Source organism: Sinocyclocheilus rhinocerous, unplaced genomic scaffold (genome assembly GCF_001515625.1).
Source record: "Sinocyclocheilus rhinocerous isolate Xijiao unplaced genomic scaffold, SAMN03320098_v1.1 scaffold1555, whole genome shotgun sequence".
Taxonomy (NCBI): Eukaryota; Metazoa; Chordata; class Actinopteri; order Cypriniformes; family Cyprinidae; genus Sinocyclocheilus; species Sinocyclocheilus rhinocerous.
Window position 1 is genome coordinate 533,649 of NW_015644043.1, and position 24,132 is coordinate 557,780.

A 24,132-nucleotide genomic window follows, 5' to 3' on the forward strand; every position below is an offset into this window, starting at 1 on the left:
TGGTTAACATTAGTTAATTCATTAGTTAACATAAACTGCCAATGAAAAATTCTTCTGAACATTTATTAATCTTAGGTATTCCAATATTTAATAACAGGATGTTAAAATCGAGAGTTGCAGCTGTGTTATTTAATGAGCTAACATGAACTAAGACTTGTATTTTTTTAAACAAGGATTAATAACTTCTGTAGCAAATGTAGCTATTGCTCATTGTGAATGTTAATGCATTAATTAAGGTTAACTAATGAGGTCTTATTGTAAAGTGATACCTATTGGTCTTTATAGTTATTTTGCACTTTAATCTGTGTAAAACTTTTAACTTTATACATTTTTCTGTATTGCTTTATTGCATTTAAATGTTCAGTTATTTTTGTTATAAGAAAAATGTTATTAAACCTGTTATACTGTATTATGACAGCACTTTTTAAAACTAAATTGCAATATCGTGATAATACCGTATACCGTGATAAAAAGCATTATCAATTAATCGCAACATGAAAATTTGATACCGGCATATCCCTACTCACAATATGCATTTACTTTACACGCCGCTTTGTTCTTGCAATTCTGTAATTACCAATTAGATTAAAGGGGCCACACAACTTGAAAAAAAAGTACAATTTTGAACTCTTTAGGGGTGAATAAGGTGCAAATATGTCCCTTTGAGCATACAAGCTGTTCTGCCAATAAAGGTACAATTTCTATAAAAAAAAAATTTCCTGATAGTGCATCAGCATGCTTATTGTTATATTATTAATGATAATAAAAAAGGGCTTGAGGATTGTTTGAGAGTTTCTTTTTCCTTGATATCACGGAAAGAAAGTTTTAGCAAGTGGCGGTTCATCTTTTATCTTTTATAACTCGTAACTTCAGCCTCTGTCATTTAAAAAGTTTGTGTATGTGCGTGTATTTCTCATTGAGGCCTTTACTGTTCTTTGTCATTTAGATAAACCACTTCCTGACAACTGGAAACAAAAATCTATTTATAACTTTGCGTGTCCTAATTTTACACTCACTCATTTTGTTCTCCAGAACTATTTTTGCTACTTGGTTGTGTTTATTCTCCCCCTCACAGTGTCACTTCCTGCCACATGCTGTGTGTGCTAGGGGAGCTTTGTAGTAAGTTTATTAATGTCACTTGAATGAAAAGTGACCTGCACATCATCTGCAGTCTTTTCGTTTACTTTGCTAATCTGAATATGCTGTTAAAAGTTTTCTGTTTTTATTCCTTTTAATGATGCATATTGACTCCAAAAGTATAGCAGACTACTAGTGGAAATTCTTCCACAATTCATACCAGTTTTACTGAAAAGCTAACACACATTTCAAATGTCTTTAATGACAGATGCATTAACTTTTGTGTCAAACCTGACGGTCATGTTCTCCAGTATGATTTGGCATGATCCAAAGAGCCTTGGAAATGGAAGCAAGAATCTGACCATCTGAACAAAGAGTCACATGGTCAGTGTCACTAATTTTACTTTTTTTATTAGTGACCTACAAATTCATTTTTGTTTTAATTTTTTCACAATCCAGAAACATTATTTTCACGTTTTGGTAACATCCCACATTCAGTGTGGACTCCGCACTGTTTGATACAGCATTTGTAATTGTTAGGCATTTCTTCTTGTCACAGTGTTCCTGTGATATTACCCATCAGCACAAGTGAGTTCTATGCAAAAAAAAACACACATGGAAATGAGTGTGGACAGGGACATCTGGTACACAAATATGATTATGCAATGGGGGAACACATGCAAGGCAAGATGCAAATACAGTACTAAGAGAAGACCTTCTTTTGTTTAATTTTGTTTAGGAGCATTTTGAGGTGGTTCAGCCATACAAGGAAGGACTTTAGTCACTTTCATTGTTGATACAGTAACTCTCTGCTTTTTATTTAGTTAGTTAACATAAAGAGTTTTTCAAACTGGTGTCTGGGGACCCTCAGGGGGCCACCCTTTAAAAAAAAAAAGTGTGCTTAATGGTACTGAATGTGCACATGTAATGTGTTTCAAATATTAAAAGTCTATTTAAAAAAATGCTTGCAGATAAAATAATATGAATGAAATAAAAGGGTTCTTATTTGTACTTAAAGAGAGCAAACTTTCATCACTGTTTCTTATCACCCTTTTAAAAAGTGCACTTTGTCATTTCAAATTAAATGTTTTACTTTAAAGTACATTTTAAATCATTATGTTTTCGTTGTTATTTAAAGAAGTACACTTATTTTGATGTGTTGACTAACATGCTAAAGCACATGCAAAGTACTTTGTTATTTGTTATTTATATTACATTTAATATACTTTAAATGTACTAAATTGCAACTTCATCATGTGTGATTAGAAATATTTTTTAAATACATGATTTACAAGTTTCAGTAGAAATGACCTTATTACCTAATTATTATTTTTTGGTTTACCATACATGTTTCTCAGTAAAATCAACAGTACACTTTAACCATATTTCTAAGACAACAGAATTATGAAATTGCATATGTACTTTAGTCCTATTTAAAGGGATAAATCACTCAAAAATTAAAATTCTGTCATCATTTACTCACCCTCAATTTGTTACAAACTTCTATGACGTACTTCTGCAGAATGCAAAAGAAGATATTTTGAAGAATGTGGGTTTTTGCATAACATTACACTTTTCTAATATATTATACATTTGTCTTTATGCAAGCAGATATACAGCTGCCTTAATATTTTAAGAAGGAGATTATATATTTATATATGTGGGTCTTTTTTTTCTGTGTAATGTGTCTGTCTCTGGGAAAATGTTCCTGGGCTCCTCAGTGATGTGTAATGTTGCATCCAATCAGGGCTCTTTTCCAATAATAGTTTTGTTAAAACTGGATTGATTCTTCTTTCCTCGCACGTCTTCTCTTAAATAAGAGCAAGGATGTGATTCAAACGAATACCAGCACCCTTTGCCATATCAACAGCCTGTAAACTAATAAGCGTGTCAAGACCGGTGAAAGCACACCACTGTAAACAGAGCCCTACAGACATGCACATGCTCACACATACAGAGAGTTAGACAGGATAAAAACTTGATGAGTAGTATTATTATTTATTAATCAACAAATATAATTTCTTGTTGACAGGCATTTAAGGCTTGAAAATGGCCATAAATAATAATGATCATAAATCGTCTGTCTGGATATGCAATAAACTTGGATTGAACTACGTAGAAAAGCAGAAGTTTAAAGCTTTTAAAGCAGAGTTTAATTGTGTAGCTGGACAAAGAATAATTGTGTGTCTTTCCCTGCAGACCCGTGTTTGACAGTCATCCCTCCATGTATGAATGAAGCCGACCGCTTCAGTTTAGAGGCGCTTCGGCACATTCACAAGCAGCTAGATGACGACAACGATGGAGGAATTGAAGTGAATGAGAGTGTAGAGGTGAGCATATGTTGTTTAGACCTGGAAATTTTTTGCCTTTCATTTAATACAATAGTACAGTGTTTCCCAACCTTTTTTAGTCGCGGCACCCTTTGGAAATTTTAACAAACTTGTGGCACCCTACAAAATTAATTTTGTCACAATATTTGAATTTCGAACTTCGATATGATAATTTGAAAAGTATAGATATTCGGTACAACAGTGAAGAACTGCAGAATATAATGTCATACAGATATTTTTAATATTATAAAAAGAAATGTGTCTATCAATGGTGGCAATCGCTCTCGACAGACGGCACCCCGGTTGGGAAACACTGCAATAGTACATGTGTTGGAGTGTGGGGGCGTGTTTGTGTGTGTGTGTGTGCATTTTGTGAGGGGGTCGGGGGGCTTAAAAACAGGTCAATAAAACTTAGACCCACCAGGGACCTCAAAGGGCAAAGTTGACATGGTTCTTGCCTGCAAAAAGAGACTATTGACATATGAGCACTTCACCCAGAGGGCTACTACATGATTGTGTGTGTGTGTGTTTGTGTATACATGATGAAAAATCAATGCATATTCATATAGGATTTTTTAATAGGATAGTTTTAAATATGTTAAAGGCTTTTTGCATGGTATAATAGGCATGTTTTAGTGTCACATGCATATGCATGGCTTCCTAAACGTGATCTATGCAACACAATCTGTGGCAGTTAAATATAATCTTGACTGTGACATGATTTAAGTGACTGTGAATGCTAATTGCCATTTTGTCTCAACACAAAATGTGTTTAAGTGAATTATGTTCTAACAAAACAATTTTATTTTATTATTATTATAATTTTTTTAAATAAAATGAATCCACAGCCATGAATACTTTACAGTACGGTTAATTTCATTTATATTATCATGAACTAGCAATGGACATTTTTACAGAATTTATGAATCCTAATTTAAGCTAATTATTATTAAAATGAATAGCTAATTCATGTTCCCTTACAGTCGGTCACGGAGACGTCACGTCGGATGACTGACGAAATTGGGATCTCGCTTAGAGAGACCAATCTACTTCGAGTGTAAACTAAACGAGCCAATGCACATTGGCATGCGATTATTGCATCCAGCTGCCGCTGATCACAGCGTGAGTATAAGTAGGCAGCAGATGCAGCGCATATTCAGGTTTTCGCTGAGGAGCCGAGCCGGTGACCCGGCCGCTCAGCGGTGGTACAGGAGCTGTGGCGACGGGACGTGACGTCTCCGTTCCCTCCTTCAGGGAACGAGGGTTACCATACGTAACCGAGACGTTCCCTTTCAGTCGGTCACTCTCGACGTCACGTCGGATGACTGACGAAATTGGGATCTCGCTTAGAGAGACCAATCTACTTCGAGTGTAAACTAAACGAGCCAATGCACATTGGCATGCGATTATTGCATCCAGCTGCCGCTGATCACAGCGTGAGTATAAGTAGGCAGCAGATGCAGCGCATATTCAGGTTTTCGCTGAGGAGCCGAGCCGGTGACCCGGCCGCTCAGCGGTGGTACAGGAGCTGTGGCGACGGGACGTGACGTCTCCGTTCCCTCCTTCAGGGAACGAGGGTTACCATACGTAACCGAGACGTTCCCTTTCAGTCGGTCACTCTCGACGTCACGTCGGATGACTGACGAAATTGGGATCTCGCTTAGAGAGACCAATCTACTTCGAGTGTAAACTAAACGAGCCAATGCACATTGGCATGCGATTATTGCATCCAGCTGCCGCTGATCACAGCGTGAGTATAAGTAGGCAGCAGATGCAGCGCATATTCAGGTTTTCGCTGAGGAGCCGAGCCGGTGACCCGGCCGCTCAGCGGTGGTACAGGAGCTGTGGCGACGGGACGTGACGTCTCCGTTCCCTCCTTCAGGGAACGAGGGTTACCATACGTAACCGAGACGTTCCCTTTCAGTCGGTCACTCTCGACGTCACGTCGGATGACTGACGAAATTGGGATCTCGCTTAGAGAGACCAATCTACTTCGAGTGTAAACTAAACGAGCCAATGCACATTGGCATGCGATTATTGCATCCAGCTGCCGCTGATCACAGCGTGAGTATAAGTAGGCAGCAGATGCAGCGCATATTCAGGTTTTCGCTGAGGAGCCGAGCCGGTGACCCGGCCGCTCAGCGGTGGTACAGGAGCTGTGGCGACGGGACGTGACGTCTCCGTTCCCTCCTTCAGGGAACGAGGGTTACCATACGTAACCGAGACGTTCCCTTTCAGTCGGTCACTCTCGACGTCACGTCGGATGACTGACGAAATTGGGATCTCGCTTAGAGAGACCAATCTACTTCGAGTGTAAACTAAACGAGCCAATGCACATTGGCATGCGATTATTGCATCCAGCTGCCGCTGATCACAGCGTGAGTATAAGTAGGCAGCAGATGCAGCGCATATTCAGGTTTTCGCTGAGGAGCCGAGCCGGTGACCCGGCCGCTCAGCGGTGGTACAGGAGCTGTGGCGACGGGACGTGACGTCTCCGTTCCCTCCTTCAGGGAACGAGGGTTACCATACGTAACCGAGACGTTCCCTTTCAGTCGGTCACTCTCGACGTCACGTCGGATGACTGACGAAATTGGGATCTCGCTTAGAGAGACCAATCTACTTCGAGTGTAAACTAAACGAGCCAATGCACATTGGCATGCGATTATTGCATCCAGCTGCCGCTGATCACAGCGTGAGTATAAGTAGGCAGCAGATGCAGCGCATATTCAGGTTTTCGCTGAGGAGCCGAGCCGGTGACCCGGCCGCTCAGCGGTGGTACAGGAGCTGTGGCGACGGGACGTGACGTCTCCGTTCCCTCCTTCAGGGAACGAGGGTTACCATACGTAACCGAGACGTTCCCTTTCAGTCGGTCACTCTCGACGTCACGTCGGATGACTGACGAAATTGGGATCTCGCTTAGAGAGACCAATCTACTTCGAGTGTAAACTAAACGAGCCAATGCACATTGGCATGCGATTATTGCATCCAGCTGCCGCTGATCACAGCGTGAGTATAAGTAGGCAGCAGATGCAGCGCATATTCAGGTTTTCGCTGAGGAGCCGAGCCGGTGACCCGGCCGCTCAGCGGTGGTACAGGAGCTGTGGCGACGGGACGTGACGTCTCCGTTCCCTCCTTCAGGGAACGAGGGTTACCATACGTAACCGAGACGTTCCCTTTCAGTCGGTCACTCTCGACGTCACGTCGGATGACTGACGAAATTGGGATCTCGCTTAGAGAGACCAATCTACTTCGAGTGTAAACTAAACGAGCCAATGCACATTGGCATGCGATTATTGCATCCAGCTGCCGCTGATCACAGCGTGAGTATAAGTAGGCAGCAGATGCAGCGCATATTCAGGTTTTCGCTGAGGAGCCGAGCCGGTGACCCGGCCGCTCAGCGGTGGTACAGGAGCTGTGGCGACGGGACGTGACGTCTCCGTTCCCTCCTTCAGGGAACGAGGGTTACCATACGTAACCGAGACGTTCCCTTTCAGTCGGTCACTCTCGACGTCACGTCGGATGACTGACGAAATTGGGATCTCGCTTAGAGAGACCAATCTACTTCGAGTGTAAACTAAACGAGCCAATGCACATTGGCATGCGATTATTGCATCCAGCTGCCGCTGATCACAGCGTGAGTATAAGTAGGCAGCAGATGCAGCGCATATTCAGGTTTTCGCTGAGGAGCCGAGCCGGTGACCCGGCCGCTCAGCGGTGGTACAGGAGCTGTGGCGACGGGACGTGACGTCTCCGTTCCCTCCTTCAGGGAACGAGGGTTACCATACGTAACCGAGACGTTCCCTTTCAGTCGGTCACTCTCGACGTCACGTCGGATGACTGACGAAATTGGGATCTCGCTTAGAGAGACCAATCTACTTCGAGTGTAAACTAAACGAGCCAATGCACATTGGCATGCGATTATTGCATCCAGCTGCCGCTGATCACAGCGTGAGTATAAGTAGGCAGCAGATGCAGCGCATATTCAGGTTTTCGCTGAGGAGCCGAGCCGGTGACCCGGCCGCTCAGCGGTGGTACAGGAGCTGTGGCGACGGGACGTGACGTCTCCGTTCCCTCCTTCAGGGAACGAGGGTTACCATACGTAACCGAGACGTTCCCTTTCAGTCGGTCACTCTCGACGTCACGTCGGATGACTGACGAAATTGGGATCTCGCTTAGAGAGACCAATCTACTTCGAGTGTAAACTAAACGAGCCAATGCACATTGGCATGCGATTATTGCATCCAGCTGCCGCTGATCACAGCGTGAGTATAAGTAGGCAGCAGATGCAGCGCATATTCAGGTTTTCGCTGAGGAGCCGAGCCGGTGACCCGGCCGCTCAGCGGTGGTACAGGAGCTGTGGCGACGGGACGTGACGTCTCCGTTCCCTCCTTCAGGGAACGAGGGTTACCATACGTAACCGAGACGTTCCCTTTCAGTCGGTCACTCTCGACGTCACGTCGGATGACTGACGAAATTGGGATCTCGCTTAGAGAGACCAATCTACTTCGAGTGTAAACTAAACGAGCCAATGCACATTGGCATGCGATTATTGCATCCAGCTGCCGCTGATCACAGCGTGAGTATAAGTAGGCAGCAGATGCAGCGCATATTCAGGTTTTCGCTGAGGAGCCGAGCCGGTGACCCGGCCGCTCAGCGGTGGTACAGGAGCTGTGGCGACGGGACGTGACGTCTCCGTTCCCTCCTTCAGGGAACGAGGGTTACCATACGTAACCGAGACGTTCCCTTTCAGTCGGTCACTCTCGACGTCACGTCGGATGACTGACGAAATTGGGATCTCGCTTAGAGAGACCAATCTACTTCGAGTGTAAACTAAACGAGCCAATGCACATTGGCATGCGATTATTGCATCCAGCTGCCGCTGATCACAGCGTGAGTATAAGTAGGCAGCAGATGCAGCGCATATTCAGGTTTTCGCTGAGGAGCCGAGCCGGTGACCCGGCCGCTCAGCGGTGGTACAGGAGCTGTGGCGACGGGACGTGACGTCTCCGTTCCCTCCTTCAGGGAACGAGGGTTACCATACGTAACCGAGACGTTCCCTTTCAGTCGGTCACTCTCGACGTCACGTCGGATGACTGACGAAATTGGGATCTCGCTTAGAGAGACCAATCTACTTCGAGTGTAAACTAAACGAGCCAATGCACATTGGCATGCGATTATTGCATCCAGCTGCCGCTGATCACAGCGTGAGTATAAGTAGGCAGCAGATGCAGCGCATATTCAGGTTTTCGCTGAGGAGCCGAGCCGGTGACCCGGCCGCTCAGCGGTGGTACAGGAGCTGTGGCGACGGGACGTGACGTCTCCGTTCCCTCCTTCAGGGAACGAGGGTTACCATACGTAACCGAGACGTTCCCTTTCAGTCGGTCACTCTCGACGTCACGTCGGATGACTGACGAAATTGGGATCTCGCTTAGAGAGACCAATCTACTTCGAGTGTAAACTAAACGAGCCAATGCACATTGGCATGCGATTATTGCATCCAGCTGCCGCTGATCACAGCGTGAGTATAAGTAGGCAGCAGATGCAGCGCATATTCAGGTTTTCGCTGAGGAGCCGAGCCGGTGACCCGGCCGCTCAGCGGTGGTACAGGAGCTGTGGCGACGGGACGTGACGTCTCCGTTCCCTCCTTCAGGGAACGAGGGTTACCATACGTAACCGAGACGTTCCCTTTCAGTCGGTCACTCTCGACGTCACGTCGGATGACTGACGAAATTGGGATCTCGCTTAGAGAGACCAATCTACTTCGAGTGTAAACTAAACGAGCCAATGCACATTGGCATGCGATTATTGCATCCAGCTGCCGCTGATCACAGCGTGAGTATAAGTAGGCAGCAGATGCAGCGCATATTCAGGTTTTCGCTGAGGAGCCGAGCCGGTGACCCGGCCGCTCAGCGGTGGTACAGGAGCTGTGGCGACGGGACGTGACGTCTCCGTTCCCTCCTTCAGGGAACGAGGGTTACCATACGTAACCGAGACGTTTGTTCATGATACATTGAGTAATGTCAGCTTGTAAGGTTTAAATGTTAAAAATGAATTAGTGAGTGTGTATATATATATATATATATATATATATACACACTCACTAATTCATTTTTAGAGGCGAAAATATATTAAATTGTTATAAACACTGCTATATATATATATATATATACATATATAGCAGTGTTTATAACAATTTAATATATTTTGTTATAAACACTGCTATATATATATAGAAGTCGTTATGTATGATGTTATGAGGTGGGTGTGTGGGCGTGTATGTATGTTTGTTGATGTTTTTGAGGTTTGAATGACAGTTTCACATGTCCTCTTTATTCTATCAAACACACTCATCCGGTGAAGTGGAAGTTTCCTTCTTTTATACCAACTGACACTACTCAAAAGTGTAAATCTCACAGTGCACCTCTCTGTTTAATTTACTGCAGACATGGATCACTTACTTCCGGAGTTCTTTTTTTTTTTTTTTTACAATTTATTGCAGCTGGAGGTAAACAAGTTATTAATAGTATAAAAAATATACAAAAAGTTGCTATTAGTCTGTTAAAATAATAGTAACATCCTCATGCAACACAAGAGGTAGTACGTCTTCTGGTTTGTCCACACTAAACATGTACATACGTCACTAGTGGCCCTCACCATTTCCTTCAGGTTCGCTCGCGACCTCAAGATTGAAAGTGAAGATACAGTTTATTTTCTCTTTTTACTTTCCTGTTTTTTTTGCTGCTCAGCTCTCTTTGATTTTAAATGGGACTTTTTATATACGTAAATGGTTAGTGAGGGTGTGACGTGTGTTTTGAGGATTGTTTTTGGTCATGGCAGGTGTTCCTAGGCTCAAGAAGTGTTTCGAGAAGAGGCCTAAGAATTTCTCCTCCTTACAGCCACTGAAAGTTGGTGTCCTCTTTCAGGACACAGCAGATTCCTGAGTGTGTGTGTGTGAGGGAGAGCGAGTTGCTAAATAAACCTACACAACTTTAAAGATGTCTTGTCCCTCATTTGTTGGAGCATAGCAACATAATTCATAAACAGAAGGGACAAACAAACCTGTTTAACAAAATGACATTTTTCATAATGTATGTGCAGCACACAAATATGCAGAACCACAGATAGATACACAGTTGACACAGACCTGACCACAGAGAGCTTCACTTTTATCTAGTATGCTTGTCATATTCTAATTGCTTTATTGTGCAATAAAACTGTGCTCTAGTTATGTACTTCTGGTCTTTTTTTGAAATTGCATTGCGGCTCTGCAAATGTTGTAGTCTCATGATTAATCACATGTGTTTTTCCTCATTTGTTAGTCGCTTTGGTTAAAAGCATCTGCAAAATGAATTAATATCATGTGTAAGGCAACAGATAGAATATTCAAATGTAATGTTTCTCTTATGTCTTTTTTGCATTAAAAATATTTGCATTATATTGAAAGGTAATTTTGAAACCAGCAAACCCACTTGTGACCTAAAGCCAAATAAAACATGATATGGCATGAACTAATTCGTAAGAAGTCATTTTCCTGTGGTCTGAGCAGTAATGTTATCCTGTTGTTCTTTTGCAGTTTATCATAGAGGACATGAAGCAGCAGCAGACAAATAAACACAGTAATCTTCACCGAGAGGACCAGCACATCACGGTGGAGGAGCTGTGGAGGGGCTGGAAAATATCAGAAGGTAAAGAAAGATGGACAGGGAAAACGTGAGCTGGGTGGCGTGTACAGCACTGTGAGACAGAAAGAAAGAAAAAAAGTGTCCACCGGTAGAGATTTTGCTTTTCTGTTTATACTATACTGGTAGATGTATTTTGCAGATATCGATGGGCTGGACAATTTCATATTATTGTTTTTTTTATGTGAGAATGAAAAACAGAAACATTGAATAATTTGAAAGTACTGAGCAGGATGTGTCCCAAACTAGTCAAGTCAAGACAAGAAAGGTCTTGTTGTTAACTTGAGAACGGGTGCAATTGTAACATTTTTTTTTACATTTTCCTTTCCATAATTCACAGACTACTTGAAATAAACTAGTCATCTTTTGATACAAAAAACAAATATGGGTGCACTAATTAATAATACAATTGATATATGTTCACTAATAAGGACAAGACTATAATATTAAATTCAATTGAGAATTGTAACAAGAAGTGTTGTTACCCCTATAAGGCTATAAGTTTGATTGCATCATATAATAATTGCTGTTAATAGTGTTCATCGTCTGTTTTATTACGTCTTAAATTGATTTTTCCGTACATTTCTGCCATATGTACATTAATTGACAGTCACCACTGATAAGCTACCACTAAATATTGTAGAAACTTAATTTGCTGTAAAGTTGCTTTGCAATGATTTGTATCGTGAAAAGCGCTGTACAAATAAACTTGACTTGACTTGACTTGACCCCTTGGTAACAGAGTTTGGGTGCAATTGTAACACTGAAAACTACAGTAAAGGGATAGTTCACCCAAAAAAAATTCTGTCATTATTTACTCACCCTCATGTTGTTCCAAACCCGTAAGACCTCTGTTCATCTTGATCACGTAAGGACCCTTGCTGTCTATGGGAGGGTCAGAGAGCTCTCAGATTCCATAAAAAATATCTTAATTTGTGTTCTGAAGATGAACGGAGGTCTTACGGGTTTGGAACGACATGAGGGTGAGTAATTAATGACATAATTTTCATTTTTGGGTGAACTATCTCTGTAAGTCATATTAACCCACTGTATCTCAAATAAAATCTACCTCAGAGTAATCACTTTACTGCTGTAGTAACTATAAATGTCACTTAAGTTTTTCTTTTCTTTTCTTTCTTTTAAATGTCAGGCATCATATGCATTCAAAATGCAAAAGTCTATTTCTATTTTTGCAGAAGACTAGGCAACTATTCTATTGGTAACTAGATTTTAATTATTTAAATGTATTTTAATATATTATTTTATTTATTTAAATATATTCGACTCAAATACATTAATCAGCTGATGAGTCTGATGAAACTTTAAAGAAACGGAAGACAAGCATATTAAGAGAATAACTCAATGAGATAATATTGGAGATAATATTCATTTTAGTTTTTTAAGATTTAAAAGCAACACATTATTTAATGTGTAACACGAATAATTTTGAAATGTAGTTTTACATTTAATTATGTTCATTTTCTAACAGAAAAGTATGTCAACACAGACAAACAAGGTGCTTGCAATGGGCCATGTGTCACACAACGTTACAATTGCCACGCATGTTGCAACCAAGAATCTCGTATGCTAGCTAGCCACGCCTATATTAGCATAGGTTGCTCATGTTAATCTTTTATCAATAACCTAGAGATAAAACGCATGTAAGTTTAAATTCACAGTCATCTAAACTTTAGACAGCAGAAGAAAACTACTGTTCATCCAAAAAGTAACTTTCATACCTCAAAATCAGTATTTTGTTAAAAACTTCTGCTGAGGTGAAATGATTGTGCTCCTTTTTCACAGGCAGAGAGAGAATCCTACTGAACATGTGCAGATTAAGTGTCATCACTCTAGCTTGTTGAGAATTGCCCCCGGTCTCCCCTACAGTACATCCCAACTTGCTGCATAAATGTATAATTCAGATGATGACAGTTGTGCACATATATTGGCTATTTTAGCTATTATTCATTTGGTATGAGTAACTATACCTTTTGTTTTTTTTATCAATTAAGTTCATTAAGCTTAAAAATTCATAATAATGAAAAAAGGTGAAGTACCTTTTATTTTTAAAGTATTTAATTTACTGTATTATTGAAATTTATTAAAATTAATGTTTATTAAAATATTTTTTTTAAGTTTAAAACTGAAAAAAAAAGAGTTTAAAACTGTTTTCTATTTTAATATATTTTATTAATGTATTCATGTGATGGCAAAGCTGAATTTTCAGCTTCCATTCTTTGATGAATAGAAAGAACAGCATTTATTTAAAGTAGAACTCTTTTGTAATATTACAAACATCCTTATTGTCATTTTTGATCAATTTAATGTGTCCTTGCTGAACAAAAGTTTTCATTTCTTCAAACAAATAAAACATCCATGTTGATCCTGGGACAAAATTCCAATCAACCAATCAGAATTGAGGGATAAGTTTACAGAACATATCAGTTTTAGGCTTACATCCAGGGTTAGGTGCTTCTACACCTTTTATTCAGCTATCATTTCCGTCTGATTTTAGGGATAAATTATGGTTAGTGTAGGGATATGGTCTGTGTTTTTGGATGGTAATGTTGTGCCAGGATGAAAAAAAAGATGTTGGTCCAGGAACATGTCTTACTATCTCATTTGCTTTACTGATAGCAGAGCACAAGCTGCATTAACTTACAAAAGTTTGTGTGAAACCTGACGATCATATTATCCAGCATGATTTGATATGATCCAAAGAGCATCTTAATCTTCAGTGGAAGAACATCTGAGCATCTGTACAAACAGTCACTTGATCAATTTCCTAAAAAATGACATAGAAATAGTGCAGAATCTGAAATATTTTTCTTCATTCTTCAGGATGTTTTTTCCTTCTTTTTCAGGTTAAACTTCTGTTTTTTTACTGATGTACCTTCATTGATCAAAGGCCAAATATTAGAAAAATACTGAAGATTGATCTCACTCAAAAAAAACAAACAAACAAACAAAACAAAAAATATATATATACAGGTGCTTATTTTTATTTATTTTTCAAAACATGTTGAAGGATTGCAAATTTGTCATTAAAATATGTTACAAAATATGTTACTCGCCCCTCTCTTTGCTCTTTCTCTCTCTCTCTCTCAGTGCACAACTGGACACTGGAGGATGCAGTTCAGTGGCTGAAAGTGTCGGTGGAGTTTCCTCAGTACGAAAAAAACTTCAGAGATTTTAAAGTAGATGGCAATACGCTACCTCGGTAAACACATGCACACTTTTGTCTATTCATCATGGACTTTCCACTGACTCGCATTGTTTTTATGCGTAGTTATAATACTTCTACTCCTAAACCAATCACAGCCTTACACAAATTTTTTTTTTTTTCATGTATGCATTATTTTTTAAGCCACACTTATGTTAAAGTGTGATAGAACCTAATAGGGAAATGAAACTAGAGTTGAAACTAGTAGAAGCCTAAGTAATACAAGTATCTTAACTATCTCTATAAAAGTAAAAAGGTGTGTCTTTAACACTGATATTACAGTTTTTCTCAGTCGCTTTGGTGCATTTCTCAGATCAGAAATGAAATTCGCAAAACTACTTGATCAACCTCCACACAAGTTTTTTGCAAATATTAAGGATGATTTGAGAAATGCACCAAAGCGACTGAGAAAAACTCTAAATGCTTATACACCAATAAAAAGAATCACCAAATGTGAGTTTTTAGCAGCAGTGCTTCCCTCTAGTGGTGATGATGTGTCATGACACAGACAGTAAAGATGTGCATAAGCATTGGGGGTAAAGAAAGGTTTAGGGTGTTTAGTTTCCTCTCACAGCCACTTCTCCATGACTCATGAAATGATGTCACAGCAGCAGATCACCTTTCACCTGCAGCTATACTTAGTATGTGTGTGGCAGCACATGTGATCTTTCAGTCATCTAGTACTCGCTTCTTAAAATTAGTCCTTTGAGCTTGAACTTGCCATTCATGCACACACCCACATAGTCACAGACTGTGCCCTTCATACATACCAGTTAATTTCACGGTCACGGGATAGTTTTGCAGTTACAGGGATTCGTTTTTCACCCCTAAGATTTTCATAGACATTTCAGAGAGATTTATTGGAAGCCCTAGCATTTCAAAGTAAAGTTTGAAATCACAAACTGAGCTTTTTTTTGTTGGTAGAAACTGGCTGATTTTGTGTGATCTTGACATATTCTTACTCCTTGACCTGCCGTGTTTTTCCTTTCTGTTACAGAATAGCGGCCAATGAACCGTCGTTTATGTCAATGCAGCTAAAGATATTAGACCAACGACATAAACAGAAATTAAATCTAAAAGCATTGGACGCAGTGCTTTTTGGACCTCCACTACGTAAGTTAATGCACATAAGCTGGAATAAGACTTGTTAAATAGTTTATGTAATGGGATAGTTCAGCCCCAAATTTATGTTGTTCCAAACTTTGCTTTCTTGGAATACAAATAATGTACTATAATGTCACAAACAATCTCGCTCTTTTCAGTGCAGTTAAAATGAATGAGAAAGGAAGGTTTTACGGTTTAAAAGGAATGCAGTAGCAACACAAAAGTGTCATAAGTAGTCAGTATGACTGCACTACCATTCAAAAGTTTGGTGTCAGTAAGATTTTAAGATTAATACTCGGCAAGGACAAATCAAATTGATCAAAAGTGACAGACTTCTACATTCTGTTCTTTTGCTGTTATTTTGAACTTTATATTGATCAAAAAATCCTAGAAAAAAATAACAAAAATATTAAGCAGCATAACTGCTTTCAAGATTGATAATAAGAAGAAATTATTCTTGAGCACCAAATCAGCATATTAAAATGATTTCTGAAGGATCATGTGACACTGAAGACTGGAGTAATGCCAGCTGAAAATTCTGCTTTGCCATCACAGGGATAAATTATATTTTAAAATATATTAAAATAGAAAAACTGTTATTTGAAATTTACAATATTCAGTATTTCACAATATTGCCATTTTTACTGTACTTTTAGTAAAATAAATGCAGTCTTTGTGAGCATAAGACGCTTCTTTCAAAAACATTTTTTAAATGTTATATTTTTGCACAAAGCTATTGTATAGAAGTATTTCTTTTATTGAAATATTTGCTTGCTTAGTGGGTAAAAATGCTCTCTCTTTTCTCTCTTTTTCCTCTAGGTCCTCACCATCACTGGCTGAAGGACTTTGTTTTGATGATTTCAATCATCATTGGTGTGGGAGGCTGCTGGTTTGCATACATACAGAACAAATCATCTAGAATTCACATCTCCCGGATGATGAAAGATCTGGAGAGTCTACAGAATGCTGAACAGAGCCTGATAGAGCTACAGAGCCGGTGAGAGAGAAAGCAAATAACAGACAGTGAGAGAGAGAGAATAAGAGCACGAAATATTCTATCATCTGTTTAACATCATATTTCATTTCTTGTTATGAGAGGGCTCATTAAGCTTTTCTATAAGTACCCTCAAGGGAAGAGTTCATCCTAAAAAGAAAATTCTGTCATCATTTGCTCACCCTCATGTCGTTCCAGATCTGCATGACTTTCTTTGTGGAACACAAAAGGAGAGACTAGCTCCAATATGACAAAAAGCACCATAAAAGGTGTTCATGCAACTCTCACACAAATTTCTGAAGCTGTAACATAGCTGTATGTGAAGAACAGAATGGGTTTTGCTGTCTTCACCCACATCCATATGTCAGTACAATGAGACCCCTTGCCATTGACCATTACATGTCAAGTATGGCATTACATTCATAATGTGATATGACATGACACCTTTTTTTTGTCTTTTTCTTGAGCTCGACAGCCTATGACCCCTTTCACTTGCATTATATAGAAAAGAGTGGACATGATACTGTTTGTTTTATTTTCCTCTGAAGTCATTTAGGTTTGGAACAACATGAGGGTGAACAAATTATGACAGAATAGTATTATTACTATTACTATTTTAAATTGCAACACACCAAATTTCAGATGTGACTTAAATTTCTCTGTGGTTTCATCAGGCTGGAAAAAGCTCAGGAGGAGAACCGGACGGTGGCGGTGGAGAAGCAGAACCTGGAGCAGAAGATGCGTGACGAGATCAACGGAGCAAAGAGAGAAGCCAGCAGACTGCGAGAGCTGCGAGAGGGGGCTGAATGTGAACTCAGCAGACTCAAGTACGCAGAGGAGGAACTAGTGCAGGTAGGAACCAATATACAGTGAATACGGAAAGTATTCAGTTAGTGTGATAACCCTTACTCTTTGTTATAAATTATGACAGAATAGTATTATTACTATTACTATTTTAAATTGCAACACACCAAATTTCAGATGTGACTTAAATTTCTCTGTGGTTTCATCAGGCTGGAAAAAGCTCAGGAGGAGAACCGGACGGTGGCGGTGGAGAAGCAGAACCTGGAGCAGAAGATGCGTGACGAGATCAACGGAGCAAAGAGAGAAGCCAGCAGACTGCGAGAGCTGCGAGAGGGGGCTGAATGTGAACTCAGCAGACTCAAGTACGCAGAGGAGGAACTAGTGCAGGTAGGAACCAATATAAATCAAACAAAGCCCTTCATAGATTTAGTCTTTAATGTGATGACCCTTACACAAAGGCCCTGTCTCAAATTGCAACGTAAACGCATAGCGGCTGCAAAGGGGGCACTCACGAACACCCTTCTGAAAGCTAAAATGATGAATGGGACTTAACAGACACACGCATGCGGCGGGCATTGTAAGTCCGCAAGACTGCAAGTGCATGTGAAGTCTACCATTTGGGACAGGGCCAAAAAAGAAGTTCTGTTGTGTAAAGTGTGCTGCTAGTATCCTTCTTTTAAAACTAAAACTAAAAATAAGAGAGTATACTTTCAGTCTACTTGGCTTATACAGAAAAGTATGTTTCGCCTACACTTGTTCTTAATCTTTTAATCAAGATATAATTAAGAAAATAATAAAGTATTAAGTATTCCAAATATGTTATGCTTCAAGTTCAAGTGTAAGCCTGCGCTGCAGTTATGTGCAGTTATCTAAACGCCCAAGCTCTTTAAAGCTGGATGGATTCTGATTGGCTGTCACTGTTTTTATTGTCCTTAGCTGGAAAAAAAATCTTTGTGAAAGTGATTCCAGCACTATCATTCCTCTGTGCAGTTATGGTTATAGTTGAGGTTATACTTCTTTGGTGTGAATGGGCCTTAAATATGCATTGAAAAAAACTTATCCATAAGTATCCATAAGCCAGTAACACTGACAAACAAACTTCTACATCAAAATATTTTTATATAACAGTTTATTAAAAATCCATTAACAGATAAAACGAAAAAGTATGGATAAACAAGAATACTACTAGTACATTGATATTAGTGTATCCTACATAAAGTATACTTGGAAAATATACTTGAACTTTTAAAAGAAAAAAGTACACTTCAAGTATATTTTATGCTGCTTTTTGTAAGGCAAGCCAGACTTTTGACCACACAGTAAGCAGCCTAACATTTTCCTTACATGATGCATATATGAAGGGGGTAAATCTGAAATTAATGCTACCACAATAACTGACCAATAATAGACCGTTTTATGTAGCAAAGTATGAGCTATCAACATGATACAGTAATGTTAAATATATTTTCTCAAGCTATTAAAATGGCCTTGGGGTCTCTAAGACTCGAAACAGAACAGAAGGATTAATATAGTAAAATGTAATTAATTACTTTTTGTCCAAAACGTATTATTTCCTGCAGTTTATCATTGGATTTCTATTGCCTTTCATCACAACAGCCTTATTCTGTAAAAAACACCACTAGATGGATGTAGCGTTCCTCAAGTTGTGATGTTGTAATAAATTACAAGTTCCACAGTGTTTGTGTTTGTTGGGTATTTCCAGGTGCGAATGGCACTGAAGAGAGCAGAGAAAGAGATGCAGTCAGATTGGTCGGTGCCAGAAGCCCTGCAGATGTGGCTTCAGCTCACACATGAGGTGGAACTGCAGTACTACAACATTAAAAAACAGAATGCCGAGCTGCAGCTCACGGTCGCAAAGGACGAGGTGAGTGATTTATTGTTCACACTTCTTGTCAGGGCAGGAAATGCTTGTTTGACCAACAGATTTTAAAGTTTCAGGCCAAATAGTTATTGGATCTTTGAGTCTATGAAATATTTACTTAACATCAGCTATTATACATTAAAAGTGAAGTTAAATTTTCAGTTTAAATCTACCTAAACAAACATCTCATTCACATTCTCTCTCAGTGACTAACAAAAATGAAGCTGAAACTTTCCCCTGTTAATTTAGATTTCTAATGATGTGGTTAAATGACTTTTTAACTACATGGTTTGTTTTGCCGTTTGTTATTTGCATCTAGAATGAGTCATCAGCAGTTAAGCTAAAACAATTAGCAGTCACTGCAGCAGGAGAGATGAGCTTTGCGTTCAGTACAACCAGCAAATGTGCAGATCACACACGAGTCAACTGGTGCATTTCCATGCAATGTCATTGTATTTTCATTACTTGTGTGTTTCTATGGTCATGTTGTGTGAATTTCAGGCAGAAAAGATCAAGAAGAAGAGGAACTCTGTGTTTGGTACCCTCCATGTTGCACACAGCTCATCGCTGGATGAAGTAGACCACAAAATACTTGAGGCTAAGTAAGAGCACATAATGCACATGCACTCGCTAATGGTTACCCGCGTTAAATGAAAGCTTATTAGTGTTTTTTTTTTCTTTTTCTTTTTAGAAAAGCTCTATCAGAGGTCACAGCCTGTTTGCGTGAACGTCTTCACCGCTGGCAGCAAATAGAGAAGTTATGTGGCTTTCCAGTGGTTCATAACTCTGGGCTGCCCAGCCTCACCGCCTCCCTGTACGCCGACCACAGCTGGGTGGTCATGCCGCGGATGTCAGTGCCACCCTACCCAATCGCTGGCGGGGTGGACGATCTCGATGAGGACACACCACCAATCATTCCACAGTTCACCTGTAAGTTCCCCTCTTTAAGCCCAAGATTGTGTGAAATGTTCTAAAAATGCGACTTTAAATTACATAATTTTTTAATTTTTCTTTCTAAACCATTCAGATGCATTTAAAAACAATGTAAGACATCGGGAATAAAGATCTTTATTAAATCTTTTTTTTTTTTTAATGAATGAATTATTCTTTTTTAAATGTTGTTCATTAAAGCTTGTGATGCCTAAATTTTACAACCCGTTAATCATGAGAACTGGTCCCTAAACTAAAGTCTTACCTACTTTGTTATGATAAGTATACCATGCTAAGGTGCATAAAGATCTGTGTTTTCTACACAGCTCCTTTGATTCGACCTCCTCTGACCCGCAACAGCAGTGTTTGTCGTTCCCGCAGAAGTCTTCTGTCTCAGCCCTCGTCCCTTTCTCCTGACCCTGACCTGTTGTCTATGGCCTCGGGCCCACTGGCCTACAGACCCGAGGGAGACGATGATCACATCTTCTTCACTGTCGAAAGGAAAGGGTACGTCAGCTTTTCTTTGTATATATTAATTAATTAATTTAAAATTCTGTACATGTTAATTTACCTTTATAAAATCACATTTATATATGAATAATTTCAATGAATGCACGGTTTCAGTCAAAAGTTCTGAATAATTTTTTTTTTTATGTTTTTGAAAGTCACTTATACTCACCAAGGTTTATCTATTCGTCAAAATACAGTAATATTGTTAAATGCTATTGCAATTTAAAATAACTGTTTTCTATATTATTTTAAAATTTAAGGCGAGACACTGCAGGTGAATAGGGCAAAAATATTAACTAATAGTTATCACCTTACCCAGTTGATTGATTACATTGATAATTGCAAAAAATTTTTGTATTACAAGTTTTCTAAAATGTTATGTTTAAATATGCATAATGATGCATTATTTAATGAAATATGCACTCGTTTGCATAAATTTCTAGTACAAAAATCTGAACACTGGATGAAGTCAGTTTCAAAATTCTTGTTTAATTTTTTTTTTGACATATTAGAGGCAAACGTTTTTACAGAGGGAATTTTGCACTCCATAATTCAGAAAAATCTTTGAACAGCCAGAAAACAATGTATTTTCACACTTTTGGGGGGAATAAAATGTTGTATACAATCAAGCAAATTATATCTGAACCAAATCCCTCTGTAAAAATCTTCAGAATATAGACAGGAATAAAAATGTAAAGTTTGGTGTGTGTAAGTGCTACTGAAGTGGAGATTTATGGCTCAGTGTAGGAGAAAAAACTCATTTTGAGAAAACGGCCTTTAAAAATATGTATTGTAATTGAAATATATTGACACAAATAGATAAAGTGCTATAAAATAAGCAGTTAACAGTGTCTTTTGGATGTTTTCTTTCCACTAGTCTTTATCAACACTTTATGAAAAGCCAAAAAGCCCAAAATCTCAAAATTGACAGGTGCATGAAAAAATAGTGTTTTTGCCTGGAGTGTCTCCCCTTAATTTATTTCTGTGATGGCAAGACATTACTCCAGTCTTCAGTGTCAAATGATCCTTCAGAAATCACTTTAAAATGTTGATCTGGTGCTTAATTATTGTCGTATTGATTATTGCTGCTCAATTATTAATAATGGTTCTTACTATTATCAACGTTGAAAACAGTTTACGCTACTTAATATTTTTTTTGTGGAAACTGTAATACATTTTTTTTTCAGGATTCTTAGATGAATATAAAGTTCAGTGAACAGCATTTCTATGAAATAGAAATAACATAAATGTTCTTACTTTCACTTTTGATCAATTGGATGCTGATTCGGTCTTGCTGAATAAAACCATTAATTTCTATATGAAAAAAGTACTTAAACCAAACTTTTCAATGGTAGTGCATCACAGTTTCCACTGTAGTGGACAGCACATTCCAGGGCCCAGTTTATGGCGGGGCCCCTCTCTGACCACAATAGTGGACAAAGGTTTGCTACATTTTGATTGGATCTTGGTGGACTAACATAAGCAAACTGTCCAACGCCATCAGATAAAGATGCCAGGACAACAGCCAGACACCACTTAGAAGTCAAGAATAAGACCTTTGGTACAAAGCACGGGAAGGACAGGACTTCTCATTGGTCAAAATGCAGTTTCTGCCCTTCACCCACCAATAGACTGTTTTCTAAGATTTGGCCTGTGACTGCCATAAAAAAATTTAAAAAAAAATCCTTAGGACCTCTGGACACAGCAGCAGTGGGTGAAACAAAGAAAGATCAAAAAGATCCATCCCCGCTCTGATGGAAACAGCCAATCACAGCACGGAAATGGAGATGCGCCAAACTGCAATCTTCTCCTCATCGGAAAAGGATAAAGGTACACTGATTAAAATTATTTTGTGGTGAAGTAAATAATACAGAAAAACAAATGTAATTTCTACATTAAATAATTTCTCAAACCTTAAACTGATGCAAACTGCAACACACACATCTTATACTTATTCAGAGAAATAAGTATTCTCAGTGACAGCAACGTGTAGTGCAACATCTTACACAAACTCAGCTGTTAACGGACAAATGAACGAATGTATGAAAGTTCATTCTTTTTCCATCATGTTTGGACTTAATGTGTTCGTAACATTGTCAAAGGTATTCTGGTTGTGGTTTGGTAAGTGAATAATGCATTGGTACTGTTCTGAGTCTGAGCCCTGCATGGGTGAGACGATAGCAGATCCTGTCAGGGAAAAGACACCAACAGAGCAAGTTCTGAGTATGAGTACTACAATGGAAAAGACACTAACAGAGCAAGATCTGAGTCTCCGGCCTGCAAGGGTGAGACACTAACAGATAAACCTCGGTACTGAGTCTGAGTCCCGAAAGGAAGAGGCAATAACAGAAACAACTGTTCTGAGTCTGAGCCCTGCAAGGGTGAGGCAATAGCAGATCAACCTTCGTTCTGAGTCTGAGTCCTGTCAAGGAAAGGAAAGGACTGCAACAGATCACCAACGTTCTGAACCTCTGGCCCGTGAGGGAAGAGGCAATAACAGAAACAACTGTTCTGAGTCTGAGCCCTGCAAGGGTGAGGCAATAGCAGATCAACCTTCGTTCTGAGTCTGAGTCCTGTCAAGGAAAGGAAAGGACTGCAACAGATCACCAACGTTCTGAACCTCTGGCCCGTGAGGGAAGAGGCAATAACAGATACCAAGTCCTAAGTCTCCAGCTTCGAGGCAGCAACAGATACGACCACAGTCTGAGCCTCCAGCCTGCGAGGAAAGAGATAATCTACGTTCAGACTTCATTCAGAGTATTCTCCAGTGAGACAACAAAAGATGCAGCACGTCCTGAGTCTCCATCCTAGAGAGACGAAGCGGATCGACCAAGTTCTGAGTCTCTAGCCCAGAGAGGCAGAAGACACACAGACATCTTCAACAAGGTTAAACTCCGGTGAGCAAACCTTCACTCCAAGGTACCTTTGCTTGCGTGTTCCAGGCTAACGACCTTCTGCACCTACTCCAGGGCCACATCTTCATGTTCCAGATTTTAGGACCCTTTGGTGCTCCAGGAGATCAGCATCCTCCAGTGCTTCGTGTTCAAGGCTGTCGAAACGGATTCCTGCTCCTTTCCCCACTGCATTGCTACCAGCACAACCAGTGGATGAAGTCACCGCTACCGGACTGCTCACTCAACTACAGAGAACGTAACTATCACTTATCCACACCTCTTCCAGAGACCTTGGCATTGTTGTATATTATCAGTTTATGATTTTTCTAATTTACATTAGATATTATATAGCTGATTGCAGTTGATAACAAATAATATTTCCCTTATTTGTTTGATGCATAATAAGGTTCTTCACATTATTTCTTTCAGAGTAGCAACAGTTTATCTTTCCAGATAACATAGCTCTGACATAACAATACCCAACATAATCACTTGCATTTTATGCATCTTATGCACTTTATTCCTATTCCATATATGGTATTCATTTAGTAGTTGTTGATTACTCTTGTCTATCTTTTGTTAATAAAATCTATTTTATTACACTTGTGTCTTCCTTGTGTTGATGATACAGAAAGAGGTTCTACAAGTTAGAGATCCCACCAATCTTTCTTATGTGATGTACTCATAACCACACCTTAAGTGACA

At 39.5% G+C, this 24,132-nt stretch overlaps 1 protein-coding gene across 3 annotated transcripts in view; it reads left to right on the plus strand.

The window, feature by feature from the left end:
• The window catches only part of LOC107757910 (stromal interaction molecule 2-like), a 53,551-nt gene that overhangs the window by 27,092 nt on the left and 2,327 nt on the right, over positions 1 to 24,132 (plus strand). For all 3 annotated transcript variants that reach the window (XM_016575514.1, XM_016575515.1, XM_016575516.1), the window contains 10 exons: positions 3,277 to 3,407; positions 10,981 to 11,092; positions 14,195 to 14,306; positions 15,307 to 15,422; positions 16,233 to 16,410; positions 17,082 to 17,259; positions 18,935 to 19,096; positions 19,595 to 19,695; positions 19,785 to 20,023; positions 20,350 to 20,530. In XM_016575514.1, coding sequence (XP_016431000.1) covers positions 3,277 to 3,407; positions 10,981 to 11,092; positions 14,195 to 14,306; positions 15,307 to 15,422; positions 16,233 to 16,410; positions 17,082 to 17,259; positions 18,935 to 19,096; positions 19,595 to 19,695; positions 19,785 to 20,023; positions 20,350 to 20,530 — 1,510 coding nt within the window. The remainder of the gene's footprint in view (positions 1 to 3,276; positions 3,408 to 10,980; positions 11,093 to 14,194; positions 14,307 to 15,306; positions 15,423 to 16,232; positions 16,411 to 17,081; positions 17,260 to 18,934; positions 19,097 to 19,594; positions 19,696 to 19,784; positions 20,024 to 20,349; positions 20,531 to 24,132) is intronic.